At 43.2% G+C, this 18,679-nt stretch overlaps 1 protein-coding gene across 5 annotated transcripts in view; it reads right to left on the reverse strand.

Moving 5' to 3' along the window:
* Positions 1-18,679, reverse strand: part of usp19 (ubiquitin specific peptidase 19) — a 98,696-nt gene that overhangs the window by 24,441 nt on the left and 55,576 nt on the right. For all 5 annotated transcript variants that reach the window (XM_055647912.1, XM_055647910.1, XM_055647911.1 and 2 more), the window contains exons 15-21: positions 18,290-18,400; positions 16,886-16,987; positions 13,983-14,123; positions 12,216-12,331; positions 6,293-6,430; positions 4,215-4,579; positions 996-1,106 (exon numbers count right to left, since the gene is read on the reverse strand). In XM_055647912.1, coding sequence (XP_055503887.1) covers positions 996-1,106; positions 4,215-4,579; positions 6,293-6,430; positions 12,216-12,331; positions 13,983-14,123; positions 16,886-16,987; positions 18,290-18,400 — 1,084 coding nt within the window. The remainder of the gene's footprint in view (positions 1-995; positions 1,107-4,214; positions 4,580-6,292; positions 6,431-12,215; positions 12,332-13,982; positions 14,124-16,885; positions 16,988-18,289; positions 18,401-18,679) is intronic.

Raw genomic sequence — 18,679 nt, forward strand, 5'->3', positions numbered from 1 at the left:
ATTGTCCAATCGATGCACGTTTGACATGGACGCAAATTGACCACTCCCGCGCTTTGCTTTATGGTCGCTAGGCAGCGAGGACACTGGGATCATGGCTGCCTCCTCATTACATCAATAGCAATAGCGAGGTTTCCAAGGATAATGGTAATGCTAACCTTGTTGATCATTTTGTTTTTCAATTGAATTATCTTTATAAAGTTATGATGTGAACTTAAATAAAAATGATAAATAACAAAGGTGCAGCTAGGGTTAGGATTAGGGTCAGTTGGGGTTGTCGGTAGGCCGATGGATGCTGTGGCCGATCGGTCGGGCAGTCGGTCCGCCGGTGGATGGTGAGAGTGGTCGGACGGCAGGTGAGTGCTGCGAGGGGTCGGTCGGGCTGTCGGTAGGCCGGTGTTGCAGCGAGCGGGCGGACTGATGGAGCCGGCACTATGGGGGTGCTGAAGGCGGCCCGGGCGGAGTGCAGGTCAGTGCCACCATCATCACCACCACGATCCAGAAGGGCACGCTGGCCGAGGTGGACTCGCTGAGCGGCCACACGTACGGAGCCCGCTGCAGGTCCCAAAGCGGCGCCAGCTCCAGCCGTGGGTTAGGGTTAGTAAAGGGTGAAGCATTTTCCTCTCAGTGGAAGATGCTTTAGCCTTCCCCCAGCCTGGTATTGCCCCAGTCCCACAATGGCTGTGACCCCCCACTCTGCACACTGGCAGTCAGTGGGGTTCAGTAAACGGGGGAACCCAGAAGAACTGCCCTCACCCATTAATTAGGCTGGTTCAGGAGCCGGTCCTCTGTGGCAGTCTTATTCAAAAAACACACACACTTATATTGCGGCTTTTGGCACTGGCGAGTTACGACTTCCTTCTCAATTATTTTTTATCTTAATCTATGCAAAATTTCATGCAGTTCCGAGACACGGGTCACAAAAGTTCATTTCTAGACACATTTTTGATGCTCGGCCCACAGCCTAAAAAGGGGCGTATCCCCACTTTTCACCTCACCTTTATCTTCCATTTTCTGCTCTTTGTTTGATGGGTCAATGAGTTTGATGTAAAATTGGGGAGTGTGGAAACGCACAGATGCAGGTGGCTGCTGGTAACCAGGGACTGCCGCTGTGGAGAGAGGACACGGGGAATCACAAGGTGCAAAAACAAGGACAAAGGTTACAGAAAGTAGTCGGCTGAGCCCGGTCCATCACAGATACTACCTCCCCACCATCAAATGGATCCACAGGAGGCACTGTCCCAGAAAGGCAGCCAGCATCAAAGACCCACAACACCCTGGCCACACTCTCACCTCGCTGCAACCATCGGGAACAAGGCCTGAAAACCGGGACCTCCAGGTTCTAGAACAGGTTCTACACACGACACAACACTGTGATCTTCTGTGGACAATGTCTTTGGTTGCACTACAGACTTTAGTTATGGTTAACTAGTAATACCATTATTAATTTATTGTATTATTGATTACTATATATTTATCTGTGTGTTATTGTGCTAACAGGCCTGTTATACTACAGCAAGTAAGAATTTCATTGTCCCATTGCCGATACAGATGACAATTAAACACTCTCGACTCTTGCCTCTCCTCCTCACTCACCCCGTGATCACGTATCCCAGCTCCAACCCACAGCACAGGAAGGAGAGCTTCCAAGCCCCTGCCAACACCAATTAAAATTCACTGTGCCACAAAAATAAATCCAAATATCTTCTCCACTCCACCTGTACATTCCCAGTAACTCCCGGAAGTGTAGAGGGAGTGTCACTCTGTGCCTGACCTCTGTTCTGAGAGTGTGACAAGGGATAGTCAGAGCATGGAACAGGTTCTTTGGTGCACCTTGACCAAGTTGGCATACAAGGCAAGTTCTATTTGCCTGCAACTATCGGGCTCTTGAATGGCCTATTGTACTTGAACGTCGCTGCTAAGCACAGAGGCATTTCGGCTTCAGCACCACTCTGTTTGCTCTAGGTACTTTGGCTTTGACACTACCATGGTCTAGCTTACTTAGAATAACCAATAATATATCGTATATGTATTGTTGCTGCGCTTCATGGAAGTGACAACGCAAGTAGATAAGAGTGGTAAAGAAGGCATATGGTACACTTGCCTTCATTGGTTGGGGCACTCGGTATAAGAGTCAGGAAGTCATGTTGCAGCTTTATAAGACTTTGGTTTAGCTGCATTTGGAGTATTGAGTGCAGTTTTGCTTATCCTATTACGGAAGAATGTTGAGACTCTGTAGAGAGTACAGAAGAGGTTTACCAGAGTGCTGCCTGGATTGGAGGCTATTAGCTATAAAGAATTATGAGAGACAGATGGAGTAAATCCTTTTCCTAGAATGGACAGGTCAAGGATTAGAGGACACAACCTTTAGATGAGAGGGGCAAAGTTTAAAGGTGATGCGCAGACTGTTTTTCCCCCCATACAGAGTGGTCGATGTTTGATGTGGTGGATGTAGCTATGAAAATGACATTGAAGAGACTTTTAGGTAGTCACATGGATATGCAGTGAATGGAGGAATATGGATCACATGTGGGCAGAGGAGATTAGTGTTACTCTTCATCATGTTTGGTGCAGTCATTGTGGGCCAAAGGATCAGCTACTGTGCTGTACTGTTCAATGGTCTATGTACCTGTAAAGCTGCAACAAATAAGAATGTCATTGTTTCGGCCCATATGACACATGTTAATTTTACTTCTGTTTAATAACAGCCTTGAGGAGTGGTGGGGGGGGATCCCTCACCTATAAGAAAAGCTGCTCAGTCTCAAGCATCAAATAAGGTTGACAAGAAAATAACTGGAAAATGGCCTTTAAGTTTACAGAGAACATTTAGTAAATGCTCTAGGGAAGACTTCCAGGAGTTTAGAGATACAGCACAACCTACCGAGCCCACTTGACCATTTACACTAGTTCGACACAATCCCACTTTCTCATCCACTCCCTACACACTAGGGGCTGCTTTACAGCAGTCAATTAACCTACAAATCCGCAGAGCTTTGGGATATGGAGGGAAACCGGAGCACCCACAGAAAATCCACGTGATCACAGGGAGAACGTGCAAGCTCCACACAGATAGCACCAGAGGTCAACATTGAACCAGGTCCCACTGAACTCTTGGAGGTTCCTGGGAATTTTCCGGGTGGAGTGGGTAAAGCATTTGGATTTATTTTTGTGGCACAGAGGATTGGTGAGGCAGCTGGGTCTACCAGCAGCTCAACCTATACTTTGGTCAAAGGATTTTAGGATTATTACAGTGTATTCTGGGGAATGTCTGGGCAAGGGAGAGTAAGGATGCAAGGTCCTACAAGAGTAAGAAAACTTGCCCTCTGATCTCCAATCTAGTATCATTTAAGCACATATAGAATTTTAATTATAATGTAGCGAAATGCTCAAATCTTGAGAATGAGATAATATAAAATTGAAAAATAGCACATGATTTGCAAGGAAAGGTAGGAGTGAAGTTTTCATTTACGATAGTACAGTAGGTTAAAAAAAACACTGCAATCTATTTATATTGGTGTGGTGATAAAAATGAAGGCAAACCTGTCACCTGCAACATTCCAGATTTATAGTGACAATAGAACACTGGAATCTAGACACTAGTTGATACAAATCCACACCAAGACATTGACAAGCCACCTAAATATGTACTGATATGGGTGCACGCAACATCAAGTATGAATGAGGCGAGCGTTGAAGGAATGATGTTTACACCTTTCTATTCTGTCCAGCAATTAGTTGATGATCTTCATCCTCCCAAAGTCACCATCCCAACACAGAGCCCCAAAGCTAGGAGCAAATTACTCAGCAAAGAACACAAAGTTAAACTGGAACATAAAATGTGGCCGTCGGTGCATTAGTGATGGAATAAAATGAACAGATAATTCCCTGTACGTACAATAATACCAGGTATCTCTGGTGGGAAAATGTGGTGCGGTAAACATTCACTGTCTCAGAGGCAGCCTGAGCTGTCAAGTATTTTTAGTTTTTATTACAATGACGAAGGCACTGCTTGTGTTCAAAATCAAGCAACAACATTGAAGCTTGAACAATGTTGTGGGTCTTCTCTGCTCCTTGAAGGAGTCCATGACAATTACACTGCCCTCTCTGGTTTCTCAGGCTGGCCTTCCATCTCAGGTGGAGTCTAAAGGGCTAGGAATGACTGTGATATATTTATCACCCTCCTTATCAAAATAATTCATAGAGGGCACAAAGCCTACCTTCAGGCTTTGGCGCCTTCTCATAAGAGGTTTCTTTCTCGCATCCCAAGTGCTCCTGCGATTCTGGCCGCAATTCCGAGAATCCAGAGTCGTAGCTGTGAATGGACTCCCTCTCTCTGCCTGGCAAGTTCGTTCCCTTTGAGAAAGCGGATGTCAGGAGGGGCTCGGAAACAGAGCTGGTTATGTGAGGACGGGGGACAGGCCTGAAGTCTCTCTCCTGAACTTCTGAGGGCAGCTTTCCGTCTCCAGTCTCAGAGCTGGGATTGCTTCCAGCAGAGGGCTGCGTGCTGTCCATTTTGGAGGGTGGTGGCTCTGGGGAGATTCGACCTGGCTGGAAGGGTGGCTGGAAGACGTTCACTGAATACCTACGGCAAAATATAATGCAAGAATGTTAAGCATGTCCTTTTCCAGACAATACAGTCATCACATCATATGGCACTGGAAGAGACCACTATTACATTATGGCAGCTCCATCTCTGCAGTTAGCCTCACACCACCACAATATTTTACAACATTCAACCCAATGTGGTTTTGAAATACCCAACTGAATCCCTTTCCACTGCCGTTGCGCTTGCCCTATCATAACCCGAGAAGTAAAATGCAATTTTCATCTCCCCTGCAGTGTTTTTGCCAGCTCCTGGATCGTCTAATGATCTACAATACAGATGTACCGTAGAAAGCAAACTGTCAGCATGCATCACAGCTCGGTTTGATAACAGCTCTGCCCAAAATTGCAAGAAATTGCAGAGAGTTGCAGATGTACCCCAGTCCATCACTCAGACCAGACTCCCCACCATTCAATCCGTCAACCCCTCACTCAGTCTCAGAAAAACTAGTCCCACCCTGGCATTTCCTTCTTTTCCCTGCTTATGTCTGGCAAAAGGTACAGAAACTTGAAAATAGGCTCCACCAGACTTGGGAACAGCCTCATCCCCTCTGATATCAGGCTTCTGAATGGTCCTTCCATTAGCTAGGGTACTGTCAGATTCACCTCTACCCTATTGTGGACATTGTCGCTACAATGCCAAGAGCTACTTTTTGCAATCTGTATCTTCCCCTTTGCTCTATCTATCGAGTTGAGCTTGAATTGATTGCATCTATGTGTGTAGGGGACATGATCTGTTTGGACAGCGTGCAAAACAAAGTTTTGTGACAATAATAAACCAAAAACATCTTAATATAACAATCTCTTCTGATTTTATCTGGTAAAATTTCTCATAAATTGGGACAGCACAACCAATTAGATGTTGGGGAGTAGACAATGATCAAGCAGTCTGAGCCTATCTGTGAGGTGGTGCCCAATAAAATAACAGCAGATTGATCATTGTTAGTGGAGGTTGAAGCGAGCGTGGATCGTAGGTAAGCGCGACTCTCATGGTACATCTCTTGACACGCATGGGGAGTCACCATAACGTGAAGATGTACGTGTTGCGTGAAACTGAAGATAACCTCCCCCGCAGCTGGCTACCTGGACAGGTTCCAAGAGAGATTTTAATACAGCAATTAAGGCAAAACTGTTTCCGCTGACAGACTCAGTAACTAGAAGACCATATTGGTTCAGATAATTAGGGAAAGAACCACTGGCTCAAGGGTGCTTTATTGTGTACAATGGTATGAGTGGCAAGTGGACAAGGTGGTAAAGTGCAGCAGAATACCAACTCCCTCTGCCGATAACTCCCTCTGGCCGATGGCAGCAGCAACCAGCATCACACTCCAACCCACTGAATCATTAGTAACAGGCAGCTAGCTCAGCAGACCACACAACCCAAGGGGGAATTAATATTCACACCGCATAAAGTCCACGCATTGTGGAACAATGGAGTCAGGAGGCCTGCCACATAACTCAAACGTCAGAGAAGTCATATCCCTGTGACTAAAGCCTTCTTGTATATCACATATTTGAATGATTCATAAAACCCTTCTACAATGTTGAAATAAAGTGAAAGGCATGCATGCATGTGTTACAGCCATTGTTTCTCTGCCCAGTGGGAGAAAGGGACAGCTGTTACTCTAAACCACTGCTGTACTAACCCGCACAGCCAGCTATGCATTTCTATATGAATTTATTTCCATTGTACCTTGAATATCCCTCCAGCAGCTGGGTGAGTCTGGAATACGTGAGCCGTGATTCTGGGACACTGATAATGAAGGGGAAGCCAATGTTTTCTGCTCTACATTGGTTTTTGTGATCTGACCAATGATTCAATTGACAGGTCCTGTGGGAGGGGAAAGACAGAGAGAGAATTATTCCAATAAGGTTAGTGTATTTTCAACATCATGAAACAGCAATTTTCACTTGGAGAGCCTCATCACTGTTCCAGTTTACATGGCCCTTGCTTTATTCACAAACCTGTCTATATAGACGGGACGATGGTGGAGAGAGACAAAAGCTTCAAATTCCTGGACGTGCATATTTCTGAAGATCTTTCCTGGACCCAGCACACTGATGCAATTATAAAGAAACCCTGTCAATGCCTCTACTTCTTGAGAAGATTACGGAGCTTCGGTATGACAGAGGATTCTCTTGAATCTTCTACAGGTGTACAGTAGAGAGCATATTGACTGGTTGCATCATGGCTTGGTTCGGCAACTTGAATGCCCAGGAGCAAAGAAGACTGCAAAAAGTTGTGAACACTGTCTAGTCCATCACGCGTTCTGACCTCCCCAACATTAAAACCAGAGTTGCTGCCTCAAAAGGGCAGCCAGCATCATCAGTGACCCACACCAACCTGGCCATATACTCATTTTACCTCTGCCATCGGGAACTACAGGAGCCTGAAAACTAACATCCAGGTTCAGGAACAGCTTCTTCCCTCCAGCCATTAAGCTATTAAACACAACGACCTCCAAATAAACTCTTATTATTGCACTATTACTGTTTGTTTTTTATGTGTATGTATTTATACACCCACACACATACATATGTATATATGTATCATTGTTCTATCTGGGACATATGATAATATGACAATAAAACACTCTTGACTATGACTCAGTGGTGCTCGCTTCCACCCAGAAGATATCAGTCGGACAAATGTAACACGACTGAACTTTTTCAACTTGTTGAGCGAACGTGTTCAAATCTATCCTAGTCGTCCAAGAAACTGAATTCAGTTCCAAACAATAAATCTTGAAATTACTTTCATAAGAAAAATTGGAAAAATACTTGAAATTTTGCAGATGAACAAGCTTTTGCATTTCCGTACAACGTGGAAGCCCATTTAGTCTATGTCAACTAACATAGAAAATAGGTGCAGGAGTAGGCCATTCGGCCCTTCGAGCCTGCACCGCCATTCAATGTGATCATGGCTGATCATCCAACTCAGTATGCTTTCTCTCCATACCCCCTGATCCCTTTAGCCACAAGTACCACATCTACCTCACTCTTAAATATAGCCAATGAACTGGCCTCAACTACATTCTGTGGCAGAGAATTCCAGAGATTCACCACTCTCTGTGTAAAAAAAGTTTTTTTCTCATCTCAGTCCTAAAAGATTTCCACTTTATCCTTAAACTGGGGAAATCTTTTAGGACTGAGATGAGAAAAACATTTTTTTACACAGAGAGTGGTGAATCTCTGGAATTCTCTGCCACAGAATGTAGTTGAGGCCAGTTCATTGGCTATATTTAAGAGGAAGTTAGATGTGGCCCTTGTGGCTAAAGGGATCAGGGGGTATGGAGGGAAAGCAGGTACAGGATACCGAGTTGGATGATCAGCCATGATCATATTGAATGCAGTGCAGGCTCGAAGGGCCGAATGGCCTACTCCTGCACCTATTTTCTATGTTTCTATGTTAGTTGACAGACTAAATGGGCTTCCACGTTGTACAGAAATGCAAAAGGAGAGCACAGCCATCTCACCACTAATTTTCTCTGTAACCTATTCCTCCCACATTCCCATCAACTTCCCGATTCTACCTTTCTCCTGCACACTGGGGTTAAATTGATTGCAAAAAACCCAACTACCAGCACATTTTGGGGAAGTGGGAGGAAACCAGAGCACCAGGGGAAACCCAGGCTGTGACGGCTGAATGTGCAGCCCTTTGAAAGAGTTAATACATGTATGACTTCCCTTACTGTATAATTTGTGAGTAGCAATTTAGTGAATTCAAAAATAAACATGCTTCTTGTCCAGCAACAGTGAACCTTTGACTCAGTGGGAACCACTTGCATTTGCAAGTCAGAGGGTGCAATGCTCAAACCCTGCGAGTACATCCAAGCCCCAGCTAAGAAATGAGGCGATAGAATCTTCTTTCCCCATGGGTGAGGCTGGTCTTCAATACCACATGGAAGGCAAGAGCTCATAAAACACCTACCACTTTCCCTGAGAGCACTTGGCTCTTTCTCAATTAACTGGGATAAGAGGGTCACAACCATAAGAGGGACAGCCTTATTAGGTTCTGAATCCAACCTGCATAATTCTAATCTTACCTCAGCAATGGAACACCACGGACCACCTCTTGCACTACCGCGACTTACATTCAAATTGTTTTTTGCACAAATGTCTTCTTTTGTACTTTGTTTTTCACAGCCTTCTATGATTTATGCATAATTATGTATAACGAGTTTCTGTGTGTCTGAGCCCATGTGCCTGTGATGCTATCGCTAGTAAGATTTTCTGCAAGTAAGGGCAAAGTTTCAACCTTGGAACTGGGAGCTTTCAAGGAAGATTGGAATAAGTTTGTGCACAGGTGATGGTAGAAATTCAGAATTCTTAATCAGAAATGGTAACTGTTAATTGTTAACATTGGATGGGGAAAAATGTAATACCTGCAAGGCTTTGAGGGAAATGGGGAAAGGTAGGTTCCTCCCCACCACTGACCCCATTCTGACTTTAAACTGTCACAAGAAAGCAGCCAACATAATCAAGGACCACTTTCACCCTGGTTATTTCCTCTTCTCCCCTCTCCCGTCGGGCAGAAGTCACAAACATTAAAAAAACACGTGCCACCAGACTCAAGAAAAGTTTCTTCTCCGCCGTTATTAAACTACGGAACATTAGACTACTGAACTCCCATAAGCAAGGGTGTGGTCCTGATCTCACAACCCAGCTCATTGTGGACCTTGGACATTTTTTCTGGCTCTAACGCTGTAACTCTGTAACACTATATTGTGCACTCTGGTATTTTTCTCTTTGCACTACCTGTTGTACTTGTGTATGGCTTGATTGTATTCATGGACGGTATTATTTGACTGAAATGGCATGCAAACAAAAGCTTTTCACTTCGTATCGGTACATGTGACAATAACAAACAAATACTAATAGCTACTAAATTACATCACAGCTCAGCCATGATCTCAGTGCAACAAGCAAGAGGGTTTAAAGAGCCTTTTGCTGTTCCACTGCAGACTGTTAGCAATTCAGCCCACAGATCTATCACTTCACACCATTCCCGAATGGAGCAGCCAGAAAACATGAAACAAGGTTCAGGCAGCGACGGTTTCCCTATAGAATGGTATAAAATATTTCGGAATGAGCTGAACCCACTTATTCTGAGAACCTTTAACTGGATTATCGAAGAAGGCAAAGACACCCTCGTCGTGAAAAGAGGCAATTAGAATATTAATTCCCAAAGAGAACAAAGACGAGGAAAATTGTACCAACTACAGGCCAATATCAATTCTAAATGTCAACTATAAATTATATTCTTCAATTATCTCCAAACGATTTGAAAAGTTCATGCCAGATTTAATTGATGAAGACCAGACTGGTTTTATAATAGGCAGACAAACACAGGACAGTATTAGAAGAACCGTACATATAATACACAAGATTCAAAAGGAAAGTATGCGCGCTGTTCTGATAAGCCTAGATGCGGAAAAGGCTTTTGATAGGGTTAATTGGGAATTCTTATATCAAACACTAGAAAGAATTGGCTTTACCGAAGGTTCAATTCAAGTTATTAAAGCAATTTACCAGCCACCTACTGCAAGAGTAAAGGTGAATGGGTCCTTAACTGAGAGATTTGTGTTAGGAAGAGGAACGAGACAGGATGTTGTCTTAGCCCTACCCTGTTTGCTATATATATATATACATATAGAACGATTGGCTCAAGTGATTCGTCAAGATAGGGAACTGAGGGGAGTAACTATAAGAGACAGAGAACATTAAATTGGCCTTTTTGCAGATGACGTAATGATGTATCACAGAAGTAAACACCTCCTTTCCAAGGATGATGGGGATCATAGAGAAATGTAATTTTTATGCAGGATATAAAGTGAATATTTCAAAAACTCAAACCCTCCTATTTAATTGTGCTCCTCCAGAAGAAATCAAGCAAAAGTATAATATTAAATGGGATTCAAAATCAATCAAATACATATAACAAAATATATCAATGTTGTATGGGGCCAATTATAATCACATCAACCAAAACGTAAGAAAGGATATAGAAAGATGGTCCACCTACCCAATGGATTTTAGTACTAAGATAAACATGAATGTTTTGCCAAGGCTATTGTACTCATTTCAATCTCTGCCAATAGAGGTACCATTAAAACAATGCACGGAATGGGATAAATTAATATCTAGATTTATTTGGGGAGGAAAGAAGGCCAGAGTTCGATACACTACACTCTAGTTGCCAAAGGACAAAGGTGGAATGGCACTTCCAAATTTTAGGATATTTCTATGCAGCCCAACTTCGACCACTAATTAATTGGTGTGAGGACAACTACATAGTTAGGTGGAAAGAGATTGAGACATATATCCCCGACTTCCACATCCAAACACTCTTGGGAGAAAACGCGCTTCCTGGACATATCAGGAGTATAATCGATCCAATAACGATATTTACTTTAGAAACCTGGTTCACTCTTACCAGACAATTTAAACTGAATAAAGGACAAAAAGTTTGAAGATGTATAGCTTTGGATAGTGAATTTAAACCAGGGATGTATGACTCAACATTTAGAGAGTGGATGAAAAAAGGAATGACTGCATTTTGTGCTGTTACTAAAAATGGAGACCGAAGAAGTTTTCAAGATTTGATGGATAGATTTGCACTTCGGAAATAAGACTTGTTTAGATATCTCCAACTGAGAGATTATTACAATAAAAAAGTAAAAAGGGAGGCATTAGAAGAAAAGAATCCAGTGGTAGAAGTGACAGTTAATGCGTATCATCAAAAAACATCAAGGATTATTTCTAAACTTTACCATAGTTTAATGGAATGTCATGTTAAAACTATATTTTGTGTAAAATTTAAGTGGGAAAAGGAATTGAACATCACAATATCAGACGAAGAATGGCATCATATGTGTGTAACGCTACAGACATCCACTAATTCACAAAAATGAAGAGAATTTACTTGGAAATTTTTGATTTGTTTCTTTATTACGCCTAACATAAAAAGCAAGCAAATTCTAAGGCAGCAAACATGCTGGGGCAATGTGGCCAAACAGACGCAAATCATGCACATATCTTCTGGAGTTGCCCAAAAATAGAAACATTTTGGGACAGAGTGAATTCAGAATTAAAGGAGGTATTAGGATATATAGTTTCCAAGATGTGTTCCATTTTACACCTGGGTAATATAACCACAGTGGCGCTGAAGGAAGATCATTACTTGGTTAAAATCCTACTCACAGCTGGCAGAAAGGCCATTACAGAAACTGGCTTGCAGCGGACACACCCAGACTTAGACAATGGTTAGACATAGTACAGGAAATATGTGTCACGGAGAAAATGACATATTCTCCAAGAGTGAAAGAAGACGAGTTTAACAGAAAATGGGAAAAATGGATTAGGTGTAGAAATAAAGACATCAACACTGTATAATTTTATTGACAATAATGTAAGTTATTGGAAAATGTTTTAAGAAAATAGTTCTGTATACTGCATCATTAATTGTAAACAGCTGCACTGTTGTATGTTTCACTGCATTGTTGTATGTGTCGTTGTAATATTTGTGTTTTATTTGTGTATGCATAAAAACAATAAAGACTAAAGTAAAAAAGGAAAAAAAAAACAAGGTGCATGGAAAGGAAGGGCTGACTCACTGGTTGCAGTAGGCGACTCGGTAACAACTGGTGCAACGTCGCAGCTTCTCGTCGGGCTGCTGGGGCTTCTGGCAGGCAGCGCACTTATTGATCGAGATGTTGGGGATCACCAACCGCTGCAAGACAAAGAAGCAGCAAATTACTTGTGATGCAGCTGGAAAAGCCAGATAGAAACATAGAAAACAGGCGCAGGAGTAGGCCATTCGGCCCTTCGAGCCTGCACCGCCATTCAATATGATCATGGCTGATCATCCAACTCAGTATCCTGTTCCTACCCCCTGATCCCTTTAGCCACAAGGACCACATCTAACTCTCTCTTAAATATAGCCAATGAACTGGCCTCAACTACCTTCTGCGGCAGAGAATTCTAGAGATTCACCACTCTCTGTGTGAAAAAAGTTTTCTTCATCTCGGTCCTAAAAGATTTCCCCCTTATCCTTAAACTATGACCCCTTGTTCTGGACTTCCCCAACATCTGGAACAATCTTCCTGCATCTAGCCTGTCCAACCCCTTAAGAATTTTGTAAGTTTCTATAAGATCCCCCCTCAATCTTCTAAATTCTAGCAAGTACAAACCGAGTCTACCTAGTCTTTCTTCATATGAAAGTCCTGACATCCCAGGAATCAGTCTGGTGAACCTTCTCTGTACTCCCTCTATGGCAAGAATGTCTTTCCTCAGATTAGGAGACCAAAACTGTACGCAATACTCCAGGTGTGGTCTCACCAAGACCCTGTACAATTGCAGTAGAACCTCCCTGCTCCTATACTCAAATCCTTTTGCTATGATACACTCGAGGTGCAGGTAGCATCGTTAGCAACCTCCAACTCAGCCAGTGCGTTTGATTCCTTTCCAAACAAGATTCAGAAATGTATTTCTTTCTGCAATCACCAAACATGGCCTCACCCCAGTGGCACCTGGTTAACTGTAACATAACTCACGATGGTGCTCGGGCAGGAACAGAAAGCACACACACAAGTGGATGAGCTTATTCCACAGAAACTGCAGTGCACCTCAAAAACACGATTCAGACTCAAACTTGAATTCTCCAACGTCAGACAATTTGCTCAATCTTTATTTGTATCAGGGATGTCACATTTGTGTTGCCATTCCTCACTTCGTCAGAGTTATAAAGCTATCTGGCACGGAAACAGGTCCTTTGGCCCACCCTCTCCATGCCAACCGAGTTGGTATACTCAGCTGGTCACATTTGCCAGCATTCGGCCATAGTAAGAATTTAATTGTTCCACTTATAGTATATGTGTCAGTTAAACATTCTTGACCCAGCCCTCCAAACTCTAATCATGTCCTCCAGAGATGCTGACTAATCTGTTGAGTTACTCCAGCGCTTCGTGTTCTACGCAAGATTCTAGCATCTGCAAATCATAGAAACATAGAAAATAGGTGCAGAAGGCCATTCGGCCCTTCAAGGCAGCACTGCCATTCAATAGGATCATGGCTGATCATCCAAAATCAGTATCCCGTTCCTGCTTTTTCCCCCAGATCCTTATGTCTTGTTCTCTAAACCTAATCAATATATCCGTTCAAATGTCCTTTTAAAAGTCATAATTGTATCTTACATATATGCTATCTGACCTGCTGAGTTACTCTGGCACTTTGTCTTTTTTTGTAAGCCAGCATCTGCAGTTCTTTGTTTCTCATTGTAAATGACCTCTCCCTGCCTCAAGGCTACAGCAACCCCTATTGCCACCCCATCAGAAAGCAGGCAACCAAAGACAGTTCAGAAGAAACAATAATTGGTGACGTACCTGTTGTACTTGCAATTCGACCACTCTCTCTTTTGTGAGGTCTTGAGAATGGACCTCAAAGCAGAAGAGTGTATCGCTAGGGGAAACGGTATCCAGGGACTGCGACGCCAAAAATAGCCGATGGAATCTGTTTCTCACAACCTACAGGAGAAACAAAGTCGAACAAACATGAGAGAGCCTGTCATCAGCAGAGAAACATACACCTTCTCCAAATGCAGCTGAGAATCTTCTTATATCAGTGGATCAGCAATGGACAAAACATTAAGTTGTTAAACCACTTAAATACATTGAAGTTAGTTCATGAAATTATTGATTTGGTCTGCAGGAATTGGACAGGTAATGGAAGAGATGGTCCCGTGGACATAGTCAGATTCAACACATTTTAGCTGCGGCAGAATTCATTATTTATTATTTAACTGTAATTAAAAGTGTAGAGCGTCCACAGGTCCATCCAGCTCCGGTCAATGCTGCATGGTGGTGCAGCGGTAGAGTTGCTGCCTTGCAGCGCCAGGGACCCGGGTTCAATCCCGACCGTGGGTTAATGTCTGTACGGAGTTTGTACGTTCTCCCTGTGACTGCGTGAGTTTTCTTCGGATGCTCCGTTTTCCTCCCACACTCCAAAGACAGGTTTGTAGGTTAATTGGCTTTGGTAGAATTGTAAATTGTCCCCAGTGTGTAGGATCGTGTTAGTGTACGGGACGATTGCTGGTAGGCATAGTCTCAGTGGGCAGAAGAGTCTGTTTCCGTATTGTATTTCTAAAGTAAAGTGAAGATGGTTATAAAGATATTTCTTTACTAGCCAAAGCACAAACTGCAAGGGCAGAGAGGTTAGGCTGAAACAGGATACATCAGTTGTTGGGCCTCAGCTCAAGTGTATAGGCTGCTTACTAACAGGAAAGATGCAATTGCATGGACAGTTGTCGACCCGAATGGAAAATTTGAGTCAGAGTCTGGATAAGTTGCAGTTTCTCTTTCAGGAACATAGGAAACAAAGGAGATGTCATTGGGCACATAAAATTGCAAGTGATCTACAGACAGGACTCGTTTTTCTTAACAAGAATTAAAAATCTAAAGTATTTGGGTTTCATCTAGAAGGTGGAGGGGAATGGTAGGAAGTGGCAGACCCACTCATATCATTTAAAATGTAGTTCACTGTGTATTTAAAGAGCTGTGATCTACAAAGTTGTAGTCCCAATGCAGAAAAGCTGCCATCATGTTGTTAAGTTTCTCTGCATTAATGCAGCTGGAGATAGGTCAGAGAACATCAATGATCTGACTGAACTCCAGGGCAGGCTGAAGGGCAATAGGGCCCACAGTTACTATATTAAGACAGACTGTTGGCAGGTTAATCAATCCCGGAGGTTTCATTCCCAGAACCAACTACCGTCTCAGTGTCAATCGGAAGTGCACGTTTTGCAAGCTGAAATTATTCATCAATATTCAAGATCAGAAACACCAGTTAAATGTGGAATGGAATGGAATGTGCCCTCGATATGCTCAGGAAAGCACATAGCGAGTCTGGGAATCCTGTTGTAAACAAAGGACTATCTTGTTTGGGGACTTTCAACTAATTTCTCTTGGAAATTCAGCCCAATTCACAGAATGGATTTGTTTTAAATTGGGGGAACATTTCCCTGGAGTTCTGTCCCCACCTCCGGTCTCGTATCCAATTCAAACCAAAGGTATTTTACCTTATCAGCAAAGGGTTTATGAAGAAGAGTATTTTAATAAAATGAGAGAAACAATTCTTAAACATTTTTCGATATTTGTTTTTGCTCCCATCAATGCCATCAGAGTTTAACACTGACTTGCAGACTCCAGAACAATTCTGACAGAACAAGTATTGCATGGTATTGTTCGGCTTGATCAATTCGACTTGTAGGGCCGAGATGGCCTGTTTCCGTGCTGTAATTGTTATATGGTTATATGGTTAAGTATAAGGATCAAGACCCAAAACTTTGCCTTTCAATTCCCTCCACCGATGTTCCCTGACCCACCAAATTACTCCAGCACTGTGTTCTGCATGCTATAGACAAAGGTGGATTTCCAAGATAGAAATGTCAGTGCTGAGTTTAACCCACTTCCCCAGGGCCTGCTCCAGTTTAATGCCATCACACCAAATGGTATTATCTAAATGGTGGCCGATTGGGAAAGGAGGAGATGCAGCGAGACCTGGGTGTCATGGTACACCAGTCATTGAAGGTAGGCATGCAGGTGCAGCAGGCAGTAAAGAAAGCGAATGGTATGTTAGCTTTCATTGCAAAAGGATTTGAGTATAGGAGCAGAGAGGTTCTACTGCAGTTGTACAGGGTCTTGGTGAGACCACACCTGGAGTATTGCGTACAGTTTTGGTCTCCAAATCTGAGGAAGGACATTATTGCCATAGAGGGAGTGCAAACGGTTCACCAGACTGATTCCTCTGTCTTATGAAGAAAGAAGACTTGGTTTATACTCTCTAGAATTTAGAAGATTGAGAGGGGATCTTATAGAAACTTACAAAATTCTTAAGGGGTTGGACAGGCTAGATGCAGGAAGATTGTTCCCGATGTTAGGGAAGTCCAGGACAAGGGGTCACAGCTTAAGGATAAAGGGGAAATCCTTTAAAACGAGATGATGAGAAGAACTTTTTTCACGCAGAGAGTGGTGAATCTCTGGAACTCTCTGCCACAGAGGGTAGTTGAGGCCACTTCATTGGCTATATTTAAGAGGGAGTTAGATGTGGCCCTTGTGGCTAAGGGGATCAGGGGGTATGGAAAGAAGGCAGGTACGGGATACTGAGTTGGATGATCAGCCATGATCATATTGAATGGCGGTGCAGGCTCGAAGGGCCGAATGGCCTACTCCTGCACCTAATTTCTATGTTTCTATGTTTCTATGTTTCAAAGCAGCGTTTCGAGACTTACCTCAGCTAGTCGAAGTATGCCTGCTTTTACCTTCATGTTCCGGGAAACGGCCTCAAATATGTCAGTGGCGCTGGCATTCTCCTTGCTCACACTCACCAAGATCTGTTGGTATAAAAGGAGCAATCACTTTAACAGAATTTATTTAGAGCACCTTTAACGGCAAAACATTGCAAGGGTCATCACAAGACCATAAGCAACCTCTGATATCAAGCAATTTAGACGGTTAACCAAGAGCCTGGGCAATGAGAGCAAGTTTGGAGGAGCATCTTAAAAGAGAAAAGAGAGATCGAGGCAGAGAGGTTTAGGAAGGAAATCACAGATTTTTTTCACAGATGTATAGTTTTGTCACTGAAGAGGCTGCAATTGTTATCCTTGTAGCAGAAGAAGCCAAGGGTGGGGGCAAGGGATTCAGAGATACAAAGTCATGAGGGCATGGATGGGGGAACAGCGCAAATAGTTTCCTCATAGCAGAGGAGAACCAGAGAGCACAGATTTAAGGCAAGGGGAAGGAAAGTTAAGAGAGGATCGGAGGAAGAATGCCCTAAGGAGTGGTCGGTGCAGAGTCACACACATTAAAGTTGTCTCTGGCTGGCCACTTGAATTGCAAAGGAAGGGGAGAACTGTAGAGACTGCTGGAAAATGAAACTCACATAGATGGCTACTCAATGGTCGGCACGGATACAGTGGCCAAAGGGCCTGTTTCTGTGCCGTATGACGTATAAACTGAGTTTCAGAACATCAGTCATGTCTTTGCAAGTCTCCTCTGAGGGATAGACCCAGCATCTCCAGAGAATTGCCAACAAGTGAGACTGATCAATTTGAAATTATAGCCTCAAACATCAACAGTGCAAAGATGGACTATTCACTGTCCTGTGGCCGCCCGCGGGAGACAGTGCATTAACCGCTGCTCTGCCATCACACTTTACAAACAACAATAAAATAAACAACGCTTTTCACTCTCCCAGTATATATGACAATAATATTAAAAAACCTATAATCACCTTTACATCTCTAGCTTTCGGCACTATCTCCACCCATCTGCCAATCACCCCCTCGCCTGTATCCACCTATCACTTACCAGACCTTGTCTCACCTCCACCTCTCTTTCCCAGCTTTCTCCCCCTACTCCATCAGTCTGAAGAACAATCCCGACCCAAAATGTCGTCTGTCCGTTCCCTCCACAGGTGATGCCTGACCTGCTCAGTTACTCCAGCACTTTGTGTTTTACTATCCACTTATAATGTTTGGTATTTGATTAGTGGCCTTTCTAATGTAACTGTCCCTCTGTTCAATCTTGTATTGCCCATGTCAAAGCAAGTCTCCTCACTTCCACGACTGTGTGACGGGAATTGTATACACCATGTAGCTGTGTTGACCAGTTCTACACAGCAACACTGCTCTTACCTTGATTGGTTTTATGTGAGGCTCTTTAGCAAAAAAGAAAACAGTCAGCAGCTTCTGTTTCTGTGGCAATGGGACCGATAAGTAGAGGAAAGGATCAAACGTGATCGATACCTGGAAAACAAAACTTACAGATGAGTCAGACACAGGGACATACAGACAGATACTGACACTGTGTCCTCTCTCACTCAGGCACCTTCACCACATCTTCATCACCCCATAAAGGACATAAATGACCCCGACTTCTTCCTTCAGACTGAAGCTCTCAGAAGCTTCCCACGAGTCGCTCACGGCCAAAGAAGATGATTTGCAGAGCCTGTGATTAATCATATTCCCAGCCTCGTGGGATAATAAAGCAGTATCCTGTTTATACCTCTGCCCTTATTCTCAGTA

The sequence above is a fragment of the Leucoraja erinacea genome, chromosome 16, assembly GCF_028641065.1.
Source record: "Leucoraja erinacea ecotype New England chromosome 16, Leri_hhj_1, whole genome shotgun sequence".
NCBI classification, from domain to species: domain Eukaryota; kingdom Metazoa; phylum Chordata; class Chondrichthyes; order Rajiformes; family Rajidae; genus Leucoraja; species Leucoraja erinaceus.